General features: G+C 34.5%; 1 protein-coding gene across 1 annotated transcript in view; it reads right to left on the bottom strand.

Moving 5' to 3' along the window:
* Positions 1 to 22,719, bottom strand: part of GRID2 (glutamate ionotropic receptor delta type subunit 2) — a 1,498,284-nt gene that overhangs the window by 285,013 nt on the left and 1,190,552 nt on the right. The window contains exon 13 of the mRNA XM_044681588.1: positions 7,741 to 7,936. Coding sequence (XP_044537523.1) covers positions 7,741 to 7,936 — 196 coding nt within the window. The remainder of the gene's footprint in view (positions 1 to 7,740; positions 7,937 to 22,719) is intronic.

Here is a 22,719-nt window from a genome sequence, read left to right as displayed (position 1 = left end):
TCATAGTCAAAACTCTACTACCAGAGATGATGTCATCCCCACCTCTCTTAGTGGGAGGGGAGACGAGTTACCCACACATGACAATAAGCAACAAATCAAGAACAAGGGACGGCCCTTTGGGCAGTCCAAATCAGTGTAGAGGCTGCCATTTGTCCGCTTGAATTAGAGGTGGCCCACGGGAAGTGACTGAGACACTATCTCTTTAAGTATGTTGGTGACTTCCTGTTGAGGAGTTTCTGCTTTGAACTTGGTGCTGAAGGATCTCTGAGGACACCTCAGGCTGCTTCTACTCTGAATGGTCACGTGGGTAAGTTAGGCTGACTTCCTGGGCCTACCTTGGTGTTTCCAGACTCTGCCTTAAGTAGGCTTCTTGTCTCTCTGATTGCTAAGGTCTTGTGGCTTGTAACCTAGTTTAATTAGTCTTTTAACCTTCTCTCTCCATCCGGGCCTCTCCAGGCCTGGACTAGCCTCTCCCTCTCTCTATTTCCCTACCTTTTACCTTCCTAATTGTAAATAAACTACCTTAAACCGGATCCTGACTTGGGTCTATTTTAATTATGGAATCAATCTGAATTGTTGATTCCTGGCGGCCACACTTTAAATATATATCTATATAATATCAAAATCTCCCTCTTACATTTGTCTATTCATGATGAGTCTATATAAGGTGGTCAGTCCTAGGATATGAATATTTTGAGATGTGGTTGTAAGCTTCTCTGTTGAAAAGATCACTTTTCATTGTAATCACATAGGCTTCTTTGCAGCCGGGTTTTTCTGTTACAATACAATTATTGTGGAAAGGAAAAAAAAGATACTCCTCCTCTGCTGCTAACAGCTGAATTTTATCACTCTTCACAATGTTCAGTGGCCTTTTATAGTCCTTCCTCCCTCCCTTCTTCCTTCCTTCCTTCCTTCCTTCCTTCCTTCCTTCCTTTGAAGTCTCAAAGAAAATAACAACTGACTGTAAAATCTAAGCTCTGGCAGATTTAAACATTGAAAAGTCTCTTATTTATCGTCAAAAATGATTTTTTTTGTCACAATAATTCATGAATTCTTTGAAAACTCCCCTTGTCAGAGTTTGCTAGATGTGGGAAGTTGCTGCACTTCATGTGGGCCACATTTTAGGGTTAGCGCCTGCCTCCAGAAAGAAGTATAAAATATTCTTCCTGCCTAAGGTAGATTAACAAGTGTCAAGATCTTCTTATGGGTAGTATTTTCATATATTTGCCTTACTTCTAAACCTGATCTTTTGGGTCTTGAAATTGTCTCTCTATCATTTTACTAATTTGTTTTGCTTTGTCTATGTTCTCCTGGCTCTTGAATATCTGCCCAACCTTTTAATACTTTGCTTTTAGCATCTTTTAGCTTTGTCTTTTAGCATCTGTGCTCTCTTGGCTCCTCACTGCTTGACTTTAATTCAATGATTTCTGCCTAGGAACCCAAATCTAGCCTGGTGTTTCCTATACTGGGTCTTTTCAACTTTTATCTGATAGCAAGTCTTTTTTTACAGAGAATAATCAATCCTATATTCTGTCTGACATTTGTAGGGGTCTTTGGACATTTTGGGTGAGATAAAGGATTGGGAACTTTGGGAAACTGAGAGTCACTGTGGACTACACAATTTGCTAGGGGAGTAATGCTTAGATAAAGAACATTTTCTGCTACTAATGAGATATTTATTAACTATAAGGTCCCGATTTTGCCAATAGAATAATCTTTTGTGCCAGAATTAGCGATGATTTTCTCTGCCATATGGAGATCTTTCAACATGTGCTCCTTGACTTCCACCATTTAGACTGTAGCCACTCTCTCCTCAGGGGCTGTTCCTGATAACATCAACTTCTTACAAGAGATTATTTAGAATTATACCTACTAGGCAATTTTATTTCTTCTCCTTTAAAAATAGCAGAAGCTGTGGAGGATTCATTTAGAGGTAGTCGGTGGGTAGGCCTGGAGTCAGAAAGAGCTGAAATCAAATCTAGCCTTAGACATTTACTAGCTGTTGCACCTTGGGACCTGCATGACTATTGTCTCGATTTCATCGACTGTCAAATGGCCAGAAATACTAGAGTCTATGCCACAGAGTTGTTGTGAGGATGAAAAGATATTTGTAAAAAAAGCACATGGTAGGTACTGGACAAATGCTTACTCCCTTCCCTTACCCTTCTTCTTTAAGTAGTAGTTTTCTACAGTCTAGAGAAGGGCAAAAAGGATAGTGAAAGGGCTATAAAACGTGCAGTCTAAATGGCTAAAAAATGGACTTTGTATGTCAAAGCTGGAAAAGATAGTAAAAGGAAACATGATAATTATCTTTAAACATTTAAAGGGCTGCCACATCAAGTTTTCTGTATTGTTCCTGAAGGCAGGACAAAGACCAAAGCGTCAGATTTTGTCCCAACGTCATAAAGAACTTTCTAATGAACAGAGTTCTACAAAAATGGAATAAGTTATCCTGAGATATCATCAATAGCCTTCTCTGGAGGTGTATAAGTAGAATTTAGATGGCAGTTTGGCAGAGATGCTGTGGGAGAGATTATTTATTAAATTATGTATTGGGCAAAATGACCTCTAAAGTTCGTTTAAGATAAAATTCTGGGTCTATAAAAATTAGAAATTAAAAAAAAAACCTAGAATAATGTGAAAAATTGGTTGCTTTCCCCCAATAAAGGACACTCAATAATACACAGCTGTGTTTCATGTACTCTGGTCTCTGATCCTCACCCTCCACTCCCACCACTCCAGTACACTTTGGCAGCTAAGCAAAGGTGGCAGATTTTTTTTCCAACAAGAAATTTCCCAGATATTTTTGAGTTTTGCAACCTGAACCAAAGTACATTTTATCATTAACAGATAAATCTCATAAATCTTTTGCTACATCAGCTTCTGGCTCTTTAGAAATATGTATTTTAAGCAAAATTAAGTTCTTCATTTATTTTTTAAAAATATTTATCTATTTTAGCATTTTTTCTTTTTAAAATTTTAATGCCAGTCTCCCTCTTCCTCCCTCCCCAACCACTGAGAAGGCAAAAAATATGATATCAATTCTGTTTGTGAAATAAGGCCAACTATATTTCCATATTAGTCATGTCATAAAAAAACACAGCAAGAAAAATTTACTTCAATGTGTACTTTAGTCCATCACTTCATTCTCTGGAGGTGGATTGCATTTTTCCCCCTGAGAACTCTGAAATTGTTTTGGATCATTGTAGTGATCAGAATAGCCATGCCTTTCCCAGTTGATCATCATTACAAAATTGCTCTTATGGTACACAAAAGATCTCCTGGCTCTTCACACTTCATTTTGTATTAGTTCATATGGGCTATGTCACGTTTTTCTGAAATCATCTTCCTGATAATTTCTTATAGCACAATAGTACTCCATCACAATCATACGCTACGACTTGTTGGGTCATCTTCCAATTGATAAGCATGCCCTCAATTTCTAATTCTTTGTTACCACAAAAATAGCTACTATAAATATTTTTGGAAATACAGTTCTTTTCCCTTTTTCTTTTATATCTTTGGGATACAGATCTAGTGGTGGTATTGCTGGGTGAAAGCATATGTGCATTTTTTAAAGCTCTCTGGGTATAGTTCCAGATTGTTCTCCAGAATGGTTGGATCAGTTCGCTACTCCACCAACAGTTCATTAATGTACCTATTTTCCTTCATACCCTCCAACATTTACATTTCTGATAGGTGTGAGCTGGTATTTAAGAGTTGTTTTAGTTTGCTTTTCTCTAATCAATAGTGATTAGGAACATTTTTTCATATGACCACATATATCATATATCATATCTTTCTTCTTTTGAAAATGGCCTGTTCATATCCTTTGATTCACTGGGGAATGTTCCTTATTTTTACAAATTTGATTCAACTTCCTATATATTTGAGAAATAAAGATTTTTATCAGAGAAATTTGATGTATAGTTTTTTGATATCACTTCATTGTCTACAGTACCATTTAACAAAATATCATTTCCCTGATTATCTATTTTAATTAGATCTATTTTTGTTTTTGCTTTATCTGAGATCATTTTTGCTACCCCTGCTATTTTTGCTTCTGCTAAAGCTTAATTGGTTCTGTGCCAGCTCTTTATTTTAACTTTGTGTGTCTTTCTTTTTCAAGTATGTCTCTTGTACACATATTGTTGGATTCTGATTTTTAAATAATTCTTTTATCTTTTGTTTTATGAGTTAGCTTATCTTATTCATGTGCCCAACTATGATCTCTCTATTTCCTTCTGTCCTATTTCCTTCTGTTTATTCTTCTTTCTCTCTTTTTATCCTATTTCTCCTCAAAAGTCTATTTTGTTTCTGATGAGTGCCTCCCTTCATCCATCCTCACTTTTATCATCTTCCCACTCCAAAATCTCTTATCTCCTTCCCTTCCTATTTCCATATTAGGAAAGGTATATTTCTATTTCTAAGTGTATGTATATATATGTGTGTGTACATATATACATATATATAATTCTTTCACTGAACCAGTTCCAATGAAAGTGAGATTCAAGAATTGCTTGAGATCCTCCTATTTCCCCTCCACAATAAAAGCTCTTCCTAGCACGCCTTTAAAAAAAACAAACTTCTGGGGGCAGCTGGGTAGCTCAGTGGATTGAGAACCAGGCCTAGAAATGGGAAGTCCTAGGTTCAAATCCGGCCTCAGACACTTCCCAGCTGTGTGACCCTGGGCAGGTCACTTGACCCCCATTGCCTACCCTTACCACTCTTCTGCCTTGGAGGCAATACACGATATTGACTCCAAGATGGAAGGTGAGGGTTTAAAAAAAAACAAAAAACAAAAAAACTTCTTACCCTCCATCTTAGAATCAATACTGTGTGTTGATTTTAAGGCCAGAGAACAGTAAAGACTAGGCAATAGGTACTGATTTTTTTTTTCATTTAGCCAATTCTGTTTTTAAAGACATTTTTTTTCTTCATTGGGTTTTTGTGCCTCTTTTACCCTTAAGTCAATTCTGTTCTAAAAATTTAGTATTTTATTCAGTGTCTTTTGTGCTTCTACAAAACTGTTATTTCATAATTTTCTTCCACTTTCTTCTCTCTCTCTCTCTCTCTCTCTCTCTCTCTCTCTCTCTCTCTCTCTCTCTCTCTCTCTCTCCTCTTCTAGAATTTCTTGCTGGCCCTAAATCTGATTTGTTTTTTTCTTTGAGGCTTTGGTTGTAAGATGTTTTCATATTATTGCCTTCTTCTGAGTTTGCAAGTTGGTCTTCTCCGCCATTATAGTAGTTTTTTATGAATAAGTTCTTTTCCTGTTTGCTCATTTTTAGCCTGATTTTTCACTTTCAACTTTATGGTAAAGTTATTCTCTGCTTACCTGGAGAGGAAGAGGCACTGAGCCAAAAATTTCAGGCATTTTCATGGTTTACTTTCCGAGCTATTTCTGTGTAAGTTTTTGATGCTTCCAAAGTGGTGTTTTCTTGGGAGATGTGAGGTCATTGCTTTCCCAGTCTGCTATGGGGTCATTGTCCAGAAAGGGCCCCTGACCCTCTGGAGCTGCAAAGGTGTTCTTCTTGGCTCTGGGAACTATCACCATATCCCTTGCTCTTCTGCAGCCGCCAGTGCTAGAACTTCTCTTGACCTCTCGTGGCCAGGGCTCCTGCTGCCTGGTTATTGCTACTCTCTAATATGGAATTGTGCTCCAGAATTGTTTATGGGAAATAGTCTCCAATCAGTTCTGGCTGAACCCTTTGCAAAGAGTACCCTCTCATCTCTTTTTGGCCAGTTAACTGACCATCTTACTGTCTCTGGGCTTTTATCTCTTAAAACTGTTGCTGCTGCCAAGGCCACCTCCAAGCCCCATCTCTGTTGCACTTGCCACAGTTGGGGCCTTTGCCCACCTCAGTATAACAGACCTCTCTAGATTGTCTTAGATTAGATAAATGTCTCCTTCTGACCTTTTCTTGGCTCTGCTACTTCAAAATTTGATCTGACAATTTAAGGTTGTTTTGAGGGGAATGTTAGAAGAATTTAACTAGGTCTTATCCTACATGGTAGGTCTACCATTATGGCTTCTTAATATTTTTATCATGACTTTTCTCTCCCCATCCCCTTTTCTTCATAAAAAAACACACCCTTAATTTCCATTTAAGGATTGGTTCTGTGTATTGGTTCCAAGGCAGAGAAATGGTAAGGACTAGATAATGGGGGTTAAGTGACTCGCCCAGGGTCACATAACTAGGACTGAGGCCAGACTTTAGCCCAAGACCTTCCGTCTCTAGGCTTGTCCTCAATCCAATCTATCTACCTGTTCCCTTTTTCCTCTTTTAAAAAATTATTTATTTTTTCATTTACACACAGAAACAAATTTTGACAATTGTTTGCTGACATTATAGGATTCAGATTTTCTTCCTCTTCCTCCCAAGGCAATAAATAGCCTTACAGAGATTATATCAGCACTTACTTGTAATATATATTTCCATATTGCTCATGTCATTCTATCATGATTTTTAAATGTCATCCTTCACTACTAATACCTTAGTCACTTCCTAGATGTATGATCTTAGGCAAGTCATTTAAGACCGATTGCCTAACCCTTGTTCCTCATCTGTCTTAGCATTGATCCCAAGACAAGAGGTAAGAGTTTTAATAAAAAAAAATAAAGGAATAAAGAAACTTAGCAATCACTTTTTAGTTTAAGTTCACAAACATTTCCCATCCAATTGTCCTTACACTATGATTTGTCAGACCAAGAACAGAAAACACTGCCTTCTGCGTTCTAGTCCAGTTGATTAAATTTCTGATTCTCAAACACGTAGTGCTCTATCCAGTCACCATACATCATCTCAAACTGTTCCCAAGAGGCCTCCCTCTCTTTCTTCCCTTGTTTAATTCTTGCTCTTGTTTGTAGCTTAATTTTAATAGTTTCTTTTTATAAAAAAATCTTCCATTATCCTGTTAGCCAGTAATAATCTCCTCCACTTGAAGTTTAAGTACTCTTTTGTCTTCCAGTTAAAATGCAATTATTGTAAGCTATTAAGAATTTAATAGAATGTAAGCTCATTGAAACCAAGGGCAACTTTTCATTTTTCTCCTTGTATCCCCACTTCCAAGCTTGGTGCTTTGTACATAATAGGTACTTAATGAATTTGTTAAATTAAATACTTGTCTTCTTCTAGACAAATCCACAAGCTGCGTATCTCCAGCAGTTCCTAGCATAGTGACTTTCACACTGTAGGCAGCTAATGCATTTTTAATGGCTGATTGAATGAAAGAATGCTTAGCTTTAAAATCTTGCACTTAAATCATGCTTTTAAAAATGTACAAAAAGATGTCTTACTGTAAGCTTAGGGAACTCCCAAGTGAGTATATTTGGACAAGATGAACTAGCCTCATAATCACAAAGCAACAACAACGTATTAAAAACTAACATGGAGAACAAAATTTACTTCATTTTTAAGGTAGAGCTGATGGCTTTATTGTGGTTTGGGATCTGATGAAAAACCTTTTCAACCTTCTTCCTTGACCCTTTTCTAAGCAAAAGAAATTTCAAATTGCAAGGGTGATTTGTACCTTTAAAAAATTAATTGAAAAGTGACCCGTTAGGAATAATATAAGGAACTTCCTATTCCTTGCTCTGGTTCAGTTAGTCTAAATATACCTAAGCTAGACACAGAATATAGAAGTCAAAGAAACCACTAAGCCCTCAAAAAATTCCCCTTCAAAACAATGCCAATGTGGGGGGGGGTGGGGAGGAGAATCAGCGCTCATTTTCACCATTACCTTTTGAATTCCTGCTGGAGATTCTAATACATTGTTCTCCGATCCATTACTTCGGTTAATCATTCGCCACATTTGGGAATACATACTATCCCTCTCGAAAGGATTCATCCCCTTCATGCGAACATGCTCATAGACTGCAGAGTCCAAGACAGTGCCATAAGGAATATCTGTTTGCCTCGACAGATCCTGGAGAGACCTTCATTTGGGGAGAGAAGAGACATGGGACAAATGAGACCATGGTTGTATATAACCCAAAATAAAGGGCTGTGAGCAAGCATATACAACATATGGGAAGATAATTTTTAAGATCTTTAATTTGTTTGGTTTTGAAAAAAAAGTAAGCTATAATCCCTGATTTTATATTTGCAACAAGAAGGAGAAAGAATGGTATAGGAGGCAATGACTGTAAGTAATCATCACTTTCTTCAGAAGAGAAAGTTTTCTGGCTTCTACAACAAACTAAACTAAAGTAGGTAACAGCTAGTTAATATTTTGAAATAATTTAGTCTTCTGTTGCATTTTAACAGAGAACAGGCTAAAAGATGGATGTTTAAAATATATTATTCTTTCAAAATCACTGCAAAACACTATACATGGGCCCTGGTTGGGATGATGAAGTTAACACAACAGAGAAAAATTTTTTTCTATTAAAAAAAAGTTTTCAGCTGAAGTGTATACTTATCTCATACAAGAACTCAAAATTACACTCCGGGAAAACATGGCAATATAATTTTCAGTCAACTGGTGCCTTTTGTTTTACTTTTTATGACCTCTAAGTAGTTTCTACACTACATTTGCCCTAGTAACTTTTTAACTAAACTTTAACTTTTAACTACCTACTTTATATGGGCTACCTACTATCTATCTATCTATCTATCTATCTGTGTGTGTGGAGAGAGAGAGAGAGAGAGAGAGAGAGAGAGAGAGAGAGAGAGAGAGAGAGAGACAGAGACAGAGACAGAGACAGAGACAGAGACAGAGACAGAGAGAGAGAGAGAGAGAGAGAGAGAGAGAGAGAGAGAGGTGTATGAAAGGAAAGTTTTCTTACTCTTAGCTTAGAATTTAATATAAGACCTTGGAAATAAATCGTAATGTGGTAGATGTGAACCACTTGCCTTAGTTTACCTAACCTAGTACACTGTCATAATCAGGCAATCAATCTATATAAGACTCTGAGTTAGACACTGAGGACACAATTAAAACAATAAAGCTATTATTCATTGCATTGTTTGACATTTCTGTAAAAATTAGTATACTGTGACTAACTAACTATGAGGACATATTCAAACTTTGCCTAGAATTATTTAGTAATATTTAAGGCATTAAGCTCTAATGGCTGACTTCTGTGCTTAAATGTAAGTATTAGGCAAACTCTATTAAGATATCATGCTACAAACTTTCTATATTCTCTGGATATGAAAATATGGCACTATGAAAACGTCTGCCATGTTTTATAATGCAGTAATTTCCCCACACCACAAATGGTCCCTCGTCAATTTAGTAAATATTTCCAATCTCTTCCTTTGAGTTTCTAGATGATAATGATTAGTGATTTCCTGAGGGTTTTATCATGTAGAGTCTGCACTGGGAAGTGAATAGTGGGGGGAGGAATTCTCTCATGGGTCAAATGTCATTATCGTGTTTTGTTTTGCTGAAAATTTAACACATTTCTAGAAATATTTGTTAGGAAAATACTCTCAAGTTTCTAATGACCTCCTTCCTCCTAATAAAATTATAACTTGTGCTTTTTAGGGCTCCATGTGGCTAAATTATTTCTTCTTTAATAATAACTGTAGTAGTTCCTTAAATGTGCTGATATTTACTGGTATAACTGCACCTAAACTATCTACCATATTTTAAAATACAGTAATTTCCCCAAGTCAAAAATGATCCGTAGGCAATGAAGTTCATCTGATAAATAAATCTGGCCTCTTCCTTGAATTTCTAGATAGAAATGACTAGTGACTTCCTGAGGATTTTTTTCCTTTAGTCGGCTTCGGGAAATGAACAGAGGGGGAGGGAATTCTCTCGTGGCCCATGGATCATCATGATTCTCTAGCTTTGAAGTTAATTTCATTATTTGTAAAATATAAACTAAAGTGACATTTCGTGTAAATAATGGAGACCAAAAGGGGGTAATAAAAGTAAACTAGTTTTCACAGGGCTACAAATTTATGCCCTTCTGTTAGGGCAGGTGCTCCTCAATAATTTCGTTTCCAAAGAACAATTTATTTCATATCCATTGTTGTTTGGAGGAATGAAAGAGAACACATCAAATATTAATATTTTAACACATTTCCTACTGTTTGGGTGAGGATACTTTAAAGAGACAAAAATATTATTTTTTTAAAAAATAACTCAAGGACTAAATATACATAGCTATGTATAGTAAGGCTGGAACCAGACACATTAGAGTTGGAAGAAGCCATGTTGGGGTGCATTAGAATCCCTGCCACTATACAACTGACCTTTTGCTGTCTAGACAGTATTCAAAAACTAATGAACTTCTTAATGACTATCCAGAAGGCTTTCATTTGGTGAAGTAAATATTATGTGGTTTAGAGTGGGACTTGAAGAATATTTATATATGAATGAATTAAATAATTATTTGATCTAAATTTAATATTAGCAAAATTTGAATGTGATGTCACCCCTTTCTCAGTTTTTTATCCATCACCCCTTCCCCAAATCTGACATGAAGTTATGGTATGGAAACTGATATCAAAAACAACCTTCTGGGAAATGGCTAATATAAAATGTAAAATTTATGACTTTGTCTAAGGGTGAGAGCACAAGGCAGCATCATTGATGAAGAGTTCCTTCTTCATAAAGATAGTGTAGAAAAGGATAAAGCACAGGATCAGAGAAACTCAGAGTTAGATGGGCCCTCAAAAGTCATCTTATTTAACCTGATCTGAACAAGAATTTCTTTTATATCACTCTAAGAATTGCAGATCCTTTTAATTTTAATTTTTTTGTTTGTTTGAAGACTTCTAGGGAGGGGGAACCTATTACCTCCCAAACCAGCCCACTCAACCGTCAGATAACTGCTAGGAAGTTTTTCTTTGCATATTTAACTTGACATAAAATCATATGATTATTATATCAATAGATGCAAAACATCTTTTTATAAAATACAACCATTTATTCCTATTAAAACACTTAATATTTTCTTAAAAGGCCATAAAGCTTCTACCTAAAGCTATCAGCAAGTGTTGTCTGTAATGTGGATAAGCTAGAAGACTTCCCCATAAGATCAAGAATGAAATAAGAATACCCATCTTCAGCACTATTATTTAATAGAACATTAGAAATGTTAGCAATAGCAATAAGAGAAGAAAAAAAGAAATCAAAGGAATCACAATGAGCAAAGAGATAATAAAAAGAGGTAAAAAAAGCTCTCTTTTTGCAGTCAATATGATGGTATATATGGAAAATCCTAGAGTTTCTAATAAAAAGTAAGTTGAAAACTATTAATAATTTTAGCAAAGTAGCAGAATATAAAATAAACCCACATAAATCATCAGCATTTTATATATTACTAGCAAAAGTAATATATAAAATACATAAAAAACAAAGCAAGAAGAAATAGAGATACTCCATCTAAAATAACCACAGAGTATATTATTATTAGGAATATACTTGCCAAAAAACACAGAAATTATATGAACATAATTATGAAATGCTTTTGACAGAAAAATCAGATCTAAATAATTGGAGAAACATTAATTGTTTATGGAGGGGCAGAGCCAAAATAGTTAAAATTTATTAATTTTCCTATTTATTTAACTTAGCAAATCCTGTAAGGATTTTGTCAAGTTTAGTTTAAGTATGAATTTTTTTCAAAGAATGAATGGAGGCTATACGCAGTAACTTCAGTATTGTGGAATGATTAAAAAAAAGATTAAAAAGTGGTAGACTTTGCTACTAACAGCAATACAATGATCTAGGACAATTCTGAGGACAAGAATTGTTGGCATAGAAATGCAGATGAAAACACATGATTTATCACTTGTTTATTTGGGTATATATTTGCGGGTTTGGGTTCTTTAAGATTATTCACTTACAAAAATGAATAATATGAAAAAAGAACTTTTTGTGGCAAATCTGATAAACAATGATGGACTTTACAGAATTAAACATATGCTTTTAGATGTGACTGATATGGAAATTCATCTTTGATTCTGCATACTTGTTACAAGGGCTAAGTTATTCCTTTTTTCTCAATAGGAATGAAGTTGGAGGGAAAGAAAATAAATATTAATTCAATATATAAAAAAAAGAATGAACTGAGGCTAAGGATAAAAAAATGAGTTGCTAGGTTTAAGTCATAGGACTACTGCTTAGGGTGGAGGGAATGATAACTGATAGAGAGAGGGCAGACTCACTAAACTTTTACTTTGTTTCTGCTTTCTCCTCCTAGGAAAATGATCTTTAGACTGGAAAAAAAGAACAAAAATCGATAATACTTGATTTTCAAGATAATTAATATGATAGTATGAGAGCACCTGATTTCCCTAAGAGTAGAAGGACCTAATTTCTGAGAACTAAGCCTTAGAGGACTGAAGGAACTGGCAGATGTGTATGCCAGGCCATTGATAGGGATAATTAAAAGATCATAGAGGATGGAATTGGAGGGAGATTTGGAGTAGGGTAAATGTGCAAATTTAAATAAAAAGAGGGAAAGATAATTAAGTCTGAAAACTATAGACTAGTGTTCTTGACTTTAATTTGTGTCAAGGTTCTAAAATTGGCTATTAAAGGGATGGTAATCAACATTTGGAAAAATACATGGTAATATCAAAAAGTCAATGACTTCATCAAGAAAAAAATCATGCTCTACTAGTCCCAATTTCTTTCCTGACAATGTTACAATATTTAGTGATAATAAAAAAGTTAAGACTTTTGTAGATAGAATTTTCTGGATGTTAACAAAGTATTCCACAAATCCTTCTGATGTTCTTAGGTAAAAGCTGGAGAGAGATAGAACCAGACCCAAAGAGTAACCAGTAATATCTTGATATATTGGAAGGAAGTTTTTGGTGGAGTGTCCCAGAGATGTGCTGGGGATCTTACACTGTTCAACATTTTTATCAGTGAATTGGATAAAGGCATTGATACATGCTTATCAGATCTTCAAGCAACACAAAGACTGTAGGAAAAAAAATCACACTGGAGGAATATGATTTATGTCTTCAACTTTTGAAGTACTTACATCTAGAAGAGGGATTTAACTAGTTCTATTTAAGTCTAAAAGTTAGGAACTGAGTCATGGTGAGAAGCTGTAGAGAAGTAAATTTTGGCTAAACATAAGAAAAAACACTCTTCACATTTAGACTTTGCCAAAAGCTTATCTATAAAAATGGATATGATGATATCTGAAGTATTTATCTCATAAGGTCATTATAAGACTGGAGTGAGATAATGTGCAAACCTCAAAGCATGTTTTAAATCTCAGTTTGTATTCTTATCACAATAGTGCAATAGACTAGGTGGGTGGCCTATTAGTAGATGATAACTTATCAGGAGTATTACAGTATGCCATTAATGTTGCATGGTATATTTTTCTGGGTGTGTGATCCCAAGTAGGTTGCCAGTAAGAAGAGAAACTAAGTATTACCTTGAATTTCTATCTCCCTCATCCTCTAAGAGTACTCTTGAATACATGAATGGACAAATGACTTTTGAGTTGCTTTCCAGCCCTGTGATTCTTTAAATATAGTCTATAAAAATTACAGTTTGTTTGACTCATCATTTTTCTATTTTTCTATATCAAGCATAGCTTAGACAATGAAAAACCAGAATGACCAATGCAAAGGAAGTGTACATAAATAGCTGTTTATCAAAGGAGAGAGATATAGAAGCCTAAAACAGAAAACATGTCCCATTGTCTGTAGCCTTGCTGTTATTTTGATTCTACTGAGGTTTTAGAATCTGATCATAAGACCCTAAAATTAATTCCATTGTACCTTAGGTTGCAATTCCTCCCCCCTCAAAAAATCATTTCTAAAAGCTGGTCCCAAACCAATGAGAATTAGCAGACCTATGTCATGAGTTAAAGAAATATGAAAAGAAAAGGGGCTGAATTAATAATTTCATTAGTAAAAGAATTCTGGTGTCTCTTATCTATAGCTTTTAATTTTATTATTATTAATTTTATTATTAAATGCAGAGACCCACTTAGTATGTCAGAGGCGGGACTTAAACCTAACTCTTCTTGGTTTTGAGGTCACTTCTATCCATTATGCTTGCTGCTACTCTATGTAGCCCAGATTTAATCTTGGGATAAATTAATAGATTTATCATTGATTTTGAGAGTGTTGCTTTGTCACATATTTGACCCTGGGTAGGTCACCTAACTTCTAAATGATGTAGGCAACTCCCTGAGACTATGAGTTTCAGAGAAGGCACTAAGCTGCTGATCATTGGCAGAGGGAATTTTTAAGTCATGCCTCTGACACATATTAGCTATGTAACCAAGGATACATTAACCTTTCTGTTTCCCAGGCAACTCACTCTAAGAATATAAGCTACAGACAAGCTATTGTTCTGCATTGGTGAAGGCAATTTCCATACATTGCATTTCTTATGTCAGTAAAATCCAAGGTGCTCTCCCCACAAATTTTTAAAATTACTAGAACAATAAATGAAATTAATAAAAATCCTTTAAGAAAAAAAATTATAATAGTATTATTCAAACCTTGAAATGGGTTCATACTACACAAAAGGTTAAGTATTGTTTTCCAAGAGTAAATTTATCCTGCTATCCCTAAATGCTAATATCTAAAATTATTTTGAATCTATTTTGTGTATGTTTTATACAGAAATTTCTGTGGGCATATTTTTTTCTACTAAAAGAACGCAAGCCTCTTGAGGTCATTTTTTGTCTTTGTATTATCAGATTCTATCACAAGGTGCTTAATGAATTAATTAATAGTCTTTTAACTAATAATAATTCATATTGTCCCAACATAATCTACCCTTCATTTGGAGGAATGATATCTATTAACAATAATTTTGTTGATGACTATTTTTTTGCATCATTTATATAACCCAACATATCTATCCCTCTCTACCTCCTGGAAAGCTAATACATAAGAAAAAATTTAAAAGAGGGGAAAATTAGTTTAGGTAAACAAGATTTCAAAAGATTTCATTAAATGCATGTTTCACACTCTGTACTCCTACAAAAAGTTGAGAGAACTGCCTTCATGGGTTTTTTAAAATATTTTTTTATATTTAAATATTTTTTATACTCTTACCTGCCATTGTAGAACCAATACTGTATTCCAACTGTGTTCCAAGGCAGAAGAGAAGCAAGGGCTAAGCAGTGGGGGTTAAGAGACTTGCCCAGGGTCACATAGCTAAGGATTGTCTGAGGTCAAATATGAACTCAGGACCTCTTATCTCTATCCACTGAGTCATCCACTGTCCCCATGAGAGGTGACTTCTAATACTCATGATCAGGTCCAGACTTAATCAAAATAATTTCATGCTATTCAGTTTTTTTTTCTCTATTAGATTTTAAACTCCTTGAAGGCAGGGACTCTCTTTGCTTTTGTTTTTGAATCTCAGTGCTTCACACAAAGTTTAGCACCCTACTTAGCATTCAAGTATCTTTCTTCCTTCCTTCCTTCCTTCCTTCCTTCCTTCCTTCCTTCCTTCCTTCCTTCCTTCCAAAATGCTTTGCAAAAGGATTGGACAAGTTAGAATGATATTCTTTTAACCAGGGAAGACTCTCTTTGCCATAGCATAAGCTCTACAGAATTCTGAGCATAAACAGATAGATATGGATTTTTATAGGCAATTGGAGAGTGTTATAGATGAAAGGTTTATTTGATAAGAGGGAGGAAAAAGCAGAAACAGAGCAAAACTTGCCTTTTGATCATATTTCTCTGAGAGGTAGATCCATTGCTTGAGTATAAAGAAATTAATGAGGGTCCTGAACTAGTGTGGTTATGGTATGAGTGAATCTTCTAACTGTGAGTGAATAATCATTGCAGGTAGTATCTGATAACAGATTAAAAGTTTTATTTTAAGGGAGTCTTGGAAATATTTGGAAATTTTTAAGGAAGCCTTACAATAAAATCAGTTAAAAATATTCACTGTGACTATGGAAGGATTCTTTAAAATGTAAAAATGAAAGAAAGCAAAATTATAAAGTAAAACAAATATATACTTGAACAAGAGGGTTCAAGCAAGGCAATTTATCTCATGGGTATGACTGACACTGAGCCAGTCATTCTAGAGATGAGCATGGCCATGATGTCAAGAACCACTTCAATTTCTGTGAAAGACGCTTTGTTCAACTAAATCTCAAGTAGACAAGGAATCAATAAAATCTGCCAGGAGAGAGAAGAGGTTGAAAAAGAAAGGTTAACTACAACTTTGGAAGAGGCAGACTAATTAACTCTGTTAACTAATAAAAGACTTAAGGTGTATAAAGGAATCAAACATCTCCAGAACTTAGTGAAGGTCCTTTCTATACAGAGAAGTGGAGAATTAGATTAGAGCACATAGAATATAGAATCCACGATGTGTTTATCTAGCTAGGTCTTTACCCCTCAAAAACTTCTTTGGGTGACTGGATAACAAGAAATACCACAAAATATAAATGAAGAGGATAGATCATATGAAATGCTATTCATAAAGCTCTTAGTACAGTGCTGATACAATAGTAAATTCTTAATAGATTGTTCCTTCTTCTGCTCCATCCCCACCAAAAGTAGATTGGATTGATAGCTAGCTACAAGGACCATTGTATGCCAACAAAATTCAAAATAGAAAGATGGGAATTTTCAGAATAAAGAGGATTCTTCTAGAATAGTTTTACAATGAGTATCATGGTCATGGTCAGGGAAATCATTTTTTAGTCTATTAAAATTATTGTTTTTTTATACTTATCTTAATAAATGCCAAATAATATGAGCATTTTCATATTCAAAATAGTAAAGAAAATGATTGTACATATAGTTGTAAATCATTATTACATTCAACTTGCTTTTCTCTTGAAATCTACAAGAAATTCAATGTTATTTTGAAAACTGACTTGCTTGTCTGTTTCCTACTGATTTTTCTTTTATTCTATTCATTTAAAAATGACAGTTTTTTTCTTATTTTACTTTTCCTTTTTTTCCCCTTTGGTAACCCTAAAGCTAGCCCATCTTCTATCCTCAACTTTATTTTAAAGACAAAGGATAAATGCAAATTCAAAGAAAGCACTTCGCCGCATTGGTCATGTCTAAAACACATTATCTCTTTCTATCATTTCTCTATCAGAAGGTGGATAGCATGTTTTGTGACTCGTCCTCTGGAGGTCATTGCTTGTTCAGAGTTCCCAAGTCTTTCTTAGTTGCTTTTCTTTAAAATGTTGGTGTTATTATATACATTTTTCTTCTACTCTATTCATTTTATTCACAAAAGTTTTAATCAGGTTTGTTGGAAGCCATCCCTTTCATTATTTCTTAAGGTACAATAGGCAATACATTTATATAACTTAATTTGTTCACCTATTCTCCAACTGATATATACTACCTCAGTTTCCAGTTCTTTGTCACTATGATAGAATGTGCATGTGTATGGGTGTATCTATATCTATCTATCTATCTATCTATCTATCTATCTATCTATCTATCTATCCATCCCCCTAGGATGAAGATACTTGAAAAGAAGTAATAAACACTTTCCTAAAAGAGGCCATATCACAGAAATTTTTTAAAATTACCTTATCACCAGATTAAATGCTTTGCAAAATGACTCATTTGGCATAGTGCATTATCACCCCAATACTTTCTTTTAATTACACAATTTGCTATAATTTGGCCACAAAGATGTAAGAACAGTGACAATCTAGTACAACCTACATCAACCAAACTATAACAAGTGTATTAAATGCACATTATCAACACCAGTCTTTTTTTTAAGTACATATGCTCAAAGCAAATATAATGCAGTACTATCAAATATTATATGCTACCAGAGAAATAGTAAGAAATAAGTTGTGGCTTTTGAAGCATCAGATGTGAAGTTGAATCTCAGAGTCATTTTAATTTTAATTTTTTAACTGTTAGAAAACTTTTTCATATGGCTGTTCATAGCTTATAATTCATCCTTTAAGAATGTTCAAATCCTATTACAATTTGTCTTGTTCTTATAAATTTGAGTCAATGTCCAAAAACTTGAACATTTTCAGAGAAATTACTTTAGTCCAATTAGCTATTTTCCCTCCAATATTGCTATTTTTTGGCATGTATATATGTGATTGTAAGAACTTTAATGATATGTAATCTAAATTTCTATTTTATCTTCTGTGATTCTCTATCCCTTGTTTGGTTTCAAATTCCTCCTTTACCAACCTAGTTAATTTCTTCTTCCCTCTCTCCTTTAATTTATTTATGAAGTGACGTTCTCTATCTAAATCATTTTGTCTCTTTCTAGTTTAAACATCAAGGCCATAATTGTATCAAAAAAGGAAATTGATAGGATACTTTCTTTTCATAGTTTTATAATTTATGTAATATTGGAATTCTCTGAATGTTTGATAGAATATACTTATAAATACAATTGGTCTTGTTGTTGGAGTTCTGTTCATCTTGGCATTTTATATGTTTGTTAAATCACCCTTCTTATTTTTTGTTAGTTTGATGTTTAGTTTTGCTTTACATTTCGCTAATATCTTTAATGATTCTAAGAATACTTATTTTGGGGTTTACCTTGTGCTGGTTTTAAGTGTTGCTGCCTACAGACATAAAAACAATGGCGTAAATCCCCTTAAAACTGCATTAGTTCCCTTGGTGAAACATTGCAGTCTTGGAATAGTTGTAGTCAGAAAGTTCTTAGCTATTTCTTACTATGAGTCTTTTCATAATATAATTAAAATGGAGAAGGGCATATGCACAACATTTATGAATGTAAGTCCTATTTAATTATTCCTTGCTTTACTAAATGTGTGAAATAATTCTAATTCTTTGAATTTTTACTCAGAACTAATGGCCCAATTATTTTAATGGCTTTGCTTGACATTGCTTTTTGAACTCTCTGCCCAAGGGGTGGGTCATTAAAATTGAGTACAATATATTAATAATTATTTCAGTAATATTGAATATGTAAGGAGGAAGCATCAGGATTATATCTCACTTTATTAACAATAGCACCACATTTCCAAAACATATCTGACTTTATAGCTTACAAAATCTGTTCAATACAGTTTTGTATTCATGCAGTTTGTTTTTCTCTGGGTGAATCATGCTAAATTCATCATTTTCTTCATATTTATCTTCTTTCCTAATTTATAAGTTTATCAATTCTAATATCATAATTCAAATGAATAGTTATCCCCATTCAATTTAGGGCATTCACATGTTTAGTAGGTATATTTCCCATTCCATAATTCATTAAAAATGAAAACATTAATTAGATTCTGGAGCAATACTGATTTATGGAAGACATTTTGTTCAATATTTCTTCCAACTATGACTCTAAGCCATGGAGAATTTTGATGTATATGGCCCTCTAACAAATTATTATCATTAATATTGTTCATTGTCTGAATGTAAAGAAAAGCATTTTGTGAGGAAATGTCCTCCAACAATGTTCTAAAGCCCAAGCTCTGAGTTGCCTGAGGCATTATACAGTATGTAACCCAGTTCTTCTTAACTGTAAGGACAATGCTCCAGCCAATACACAATATGAATAAATCACCAACAAACTGTGATTTAAGTAATTGGACTTCTATATCTACTAATTGTAAGAGTCACAAAATTTGTTGAAGAGAGAAGAGATAAATGTGGCTAATATTTATAATCTTTATAAGTTCCCAGGACAAGTCTAAATTGAGTAGTGTGAGAAACTGGAGGTAAGAAAGGGCACTTAGAACTGAGGGAAGGGTCAGGAAAGCGGTCTTATAAGGGCATTCATTATATTTGCTCTTCCTATAAAGGAAGTAAAATAATTCAGTGTATATCCAGTGTATAAAGAGAGACTTTTTTAGACTTGGGAGTCAGTAAGCATATGGGAATTCAGTAGAACACTACTGAAAGTCAGAAAATAGACCACTAGAGCTGGAAGAGGAAAGGAGCAGAAACATCCCTGGAGTGAAAATCTAAGGAATTTGTACTTTATTCAAGCTTCTGGGAAGCAGCTTTAGTGTATTTGCTAAGAACACTTTACCTTAAGTATGGGAGGCCCATGTTCTTCTTCTGACATTGGTCATTTATGTCTCTCTGGCAATAGTCATAATCTCTCAGACTCAATTTTCTCATTTGTAAAATAGAGGTAATGATAGTAACTATGTCAGTCTTATTGTGAGCAACAGTGATATATATATGTGTAAAGTGCTTGTGAAATCTACTGAAAGATGATCATCATGGAAGTGATTTGATTCGATTTTTGCTTTGGAAAAAATATACTGTTGGTTTAGAAAAGATGAAATAGAGAAGGGGACTGGAAGGAGGAGACCAGTTATGAGGCTATTACAATAGTTGTGGTAAGAGGTAATGGAGGCTTGTAATGGGAATGGGAAAATGGGGGATAAGAGATATTATGAAGATGGAAGTTGAAAGGACTTGGATAATTGGCCAAATGTGTTTAGCAAGATAGAAGAATCAAATATGGCACTGACCAGGAAAAGGGGAAAGTTAAGGAAGAGAAGGGGGGCATTGTGGCAAAGATGTTGCGTTCAATTTTCAACAGAGTAAATTTCAAGTGTTTTGGAATTTTAGACATAAGAAAGGTAGAACCTCAGCATTAGTAGAGACCTTCAAGGTTGTCCAGTAGCACAAGTACCTAAACAAAAACCTCTTCTGAAATATATATATTTTTTTACTTGAAATCACTTACTCCACTCTTCAAAGACTTCACTTTCCTTTTTCTTTTTCTAAGAAAGAATTCTAAGACAGAAGAGCAGCAAGGGCTAGGCAATCAGGGTTAAGTGTTTTTCCCAGGATCACACAGCTAAAGTGTCAGGCCAAATTTTAAACCAGGTTTTCTTAACTCCAGGCCTGGTGCTCTATTCACTGGGGTACCTAGCTGCCCCGTGAAGGCTTTTCTTATTAGACAATTTTTCCTTACAGTAAGGAAATCGATCTTCCTGAAGCTTCCATCCATTGCTCATAATTCTTCCCTCTGAGGCTGAACAGAACAAATCTCATCACTCATACACACATTAACTCTTCACATAATTAAAGACTCCTAATATGTCCCTATAAATCTCTTTTCCAGACTAAACATCAGTAATTCTTTTCAAAGGTCTTCTCTACAGGTCACCCCCTTTTAGACACAGTTCCAGAATCTTATCCTTTCTAAAACATGGCTCCACAAACTGAACTTAAAAGCCCAGAGAGGAGTCCTTTTCATTGTGGATGTGGTCCAGGTGAGTAAGTGAAGCAATGATCCCAATTTAAAATAATAATAAAAGATACCTGGATGACTTTTGGATCTTATCAGTGGGTCATGCTCCAACTCAATCCTACCTTCTAATCCCCTGTGTTCTTCATATTCTACTAAGATTTATGCACAAGAGATCCACTGATGAATGAGTGCCTTTCCCTAAAATTTGTATACATTGAACAGATTTCAGAGGAATATATCAGCTAATGATCTGTTTTCTCTCACTGCCCATCTGTTTTTCCTGTCACTCTGATGACATTCTTTATGCCACCCACCCAGCACAATCTCCTTATAATAAGCAAGTTCTTTTTCCCAGCTTCTTTGGGTAATTTGAAACTTTAATTATTTATGGTGTTATTTGATTCATTACTGTGGCCTTATTGATGTTAAAAAAGATGGGGAGTGGCACCTTTTTTCAAGGAAAATTTTGAAGGCATTCATTAAAAAATTGTTTTATTTCCCTTAAGACAATCTATGTTTTTTCCTCCTTATGGCCAACTGTGGGTCCAGTCTGGAGGAGCTTGTACAGAGGTTTGATATCATAATAGAAGTACAGGAATAAAATTCAGGGAAGCCCTGAGTTCAAATCCCATCTTTGACACTTCTAAGGTTTGTGGTTATGGGCAAGTAATAACTTCTCTGAGTCTCAACTTCTCATCTTTGAAATGTTAATTTTTGTGAGGATTAAGTGACATTATAGATGTAAAGTCTTTTGTAAACCTTGAAGCACTTCTAATGTTAATTATAATAAATAATAATAACAACAGATGCTAAATGCTAGATATTTCATTTGCTTTCATATGAGACCTGGGAGGTGCATGCTATTATTATCTCTACCATATAGGTGAGGAAACTTAGACAAATGGAATTTAAATGACTTGCCATGGGTTAAATGTAAGTATTTGAGGCTAGATTTGATCTCAGGTCTTGCTGACTCCAGGGCAATCTATCTATGTTACCATATAGCTATATAGTGTCTAAAAAGAAGATGATTATTGTTCCTATGTCTTAGTCACTTAATATTTACACTTCTATATATTATGTTCTAGGAGAAATGTAGATAAAAGTTGGAATGGATATGGAGCAAGGTGATCAGGATGATTAAGGGTCTTAAAACTATATTATATATTAGTTGGAATAATTGAGAATATTTAGTCTGTATTAGAAGAAACATGGAAATCAGCAAGATGACATGGAAAGCTTAATGATTTGAGTTTGAACTTTACATCTACCTCTTACTACTTGAGTGACCTTGAGAAGTCTTATAAATTCTCAGGACCTACATTTTCTCATCTGTGAAATGAGGAAGTTGAAATAAATAATCTTTAAGGTCACTTTCTGTTATAAAATTCTATGATTTCTATGGCCATTGGACTTAAATATTTGAGAGGTTGTCATACAGAAAATGTATTCTGCTTGCCCGGGGAGGACAGATCCAGAATAATGAGTGGAATTTTCAGGGAGGCATATTTCATCAATACCAGGGGAAACTTCCTAATAATTATCCTTGTCTATAAATGGAACAGATTGCCTTGGGAGGTATTGAATGAGTTCCTTGTCACAGAAGGTCTTCAAGAAGCAATTGGATAACCA

The sequence above is a fragment of the Gracilinanus agilis genome, chromosome 6, assembly GCF_016433145.1.
Source record: "Gracilinanus agilis isolate LMUSP501 chromosome 6, AgileGrace, whole genome shotgun sequence".
NCBI lineage: Eukaryota > Metazoa > Chordata > Mammalia > Didelphimorphia > Didelphidae > Gracilinanus > Gracilinanus agilis.
This window is presented reverse-complemented; position numbering and strand designations above follow the sequence as displayed.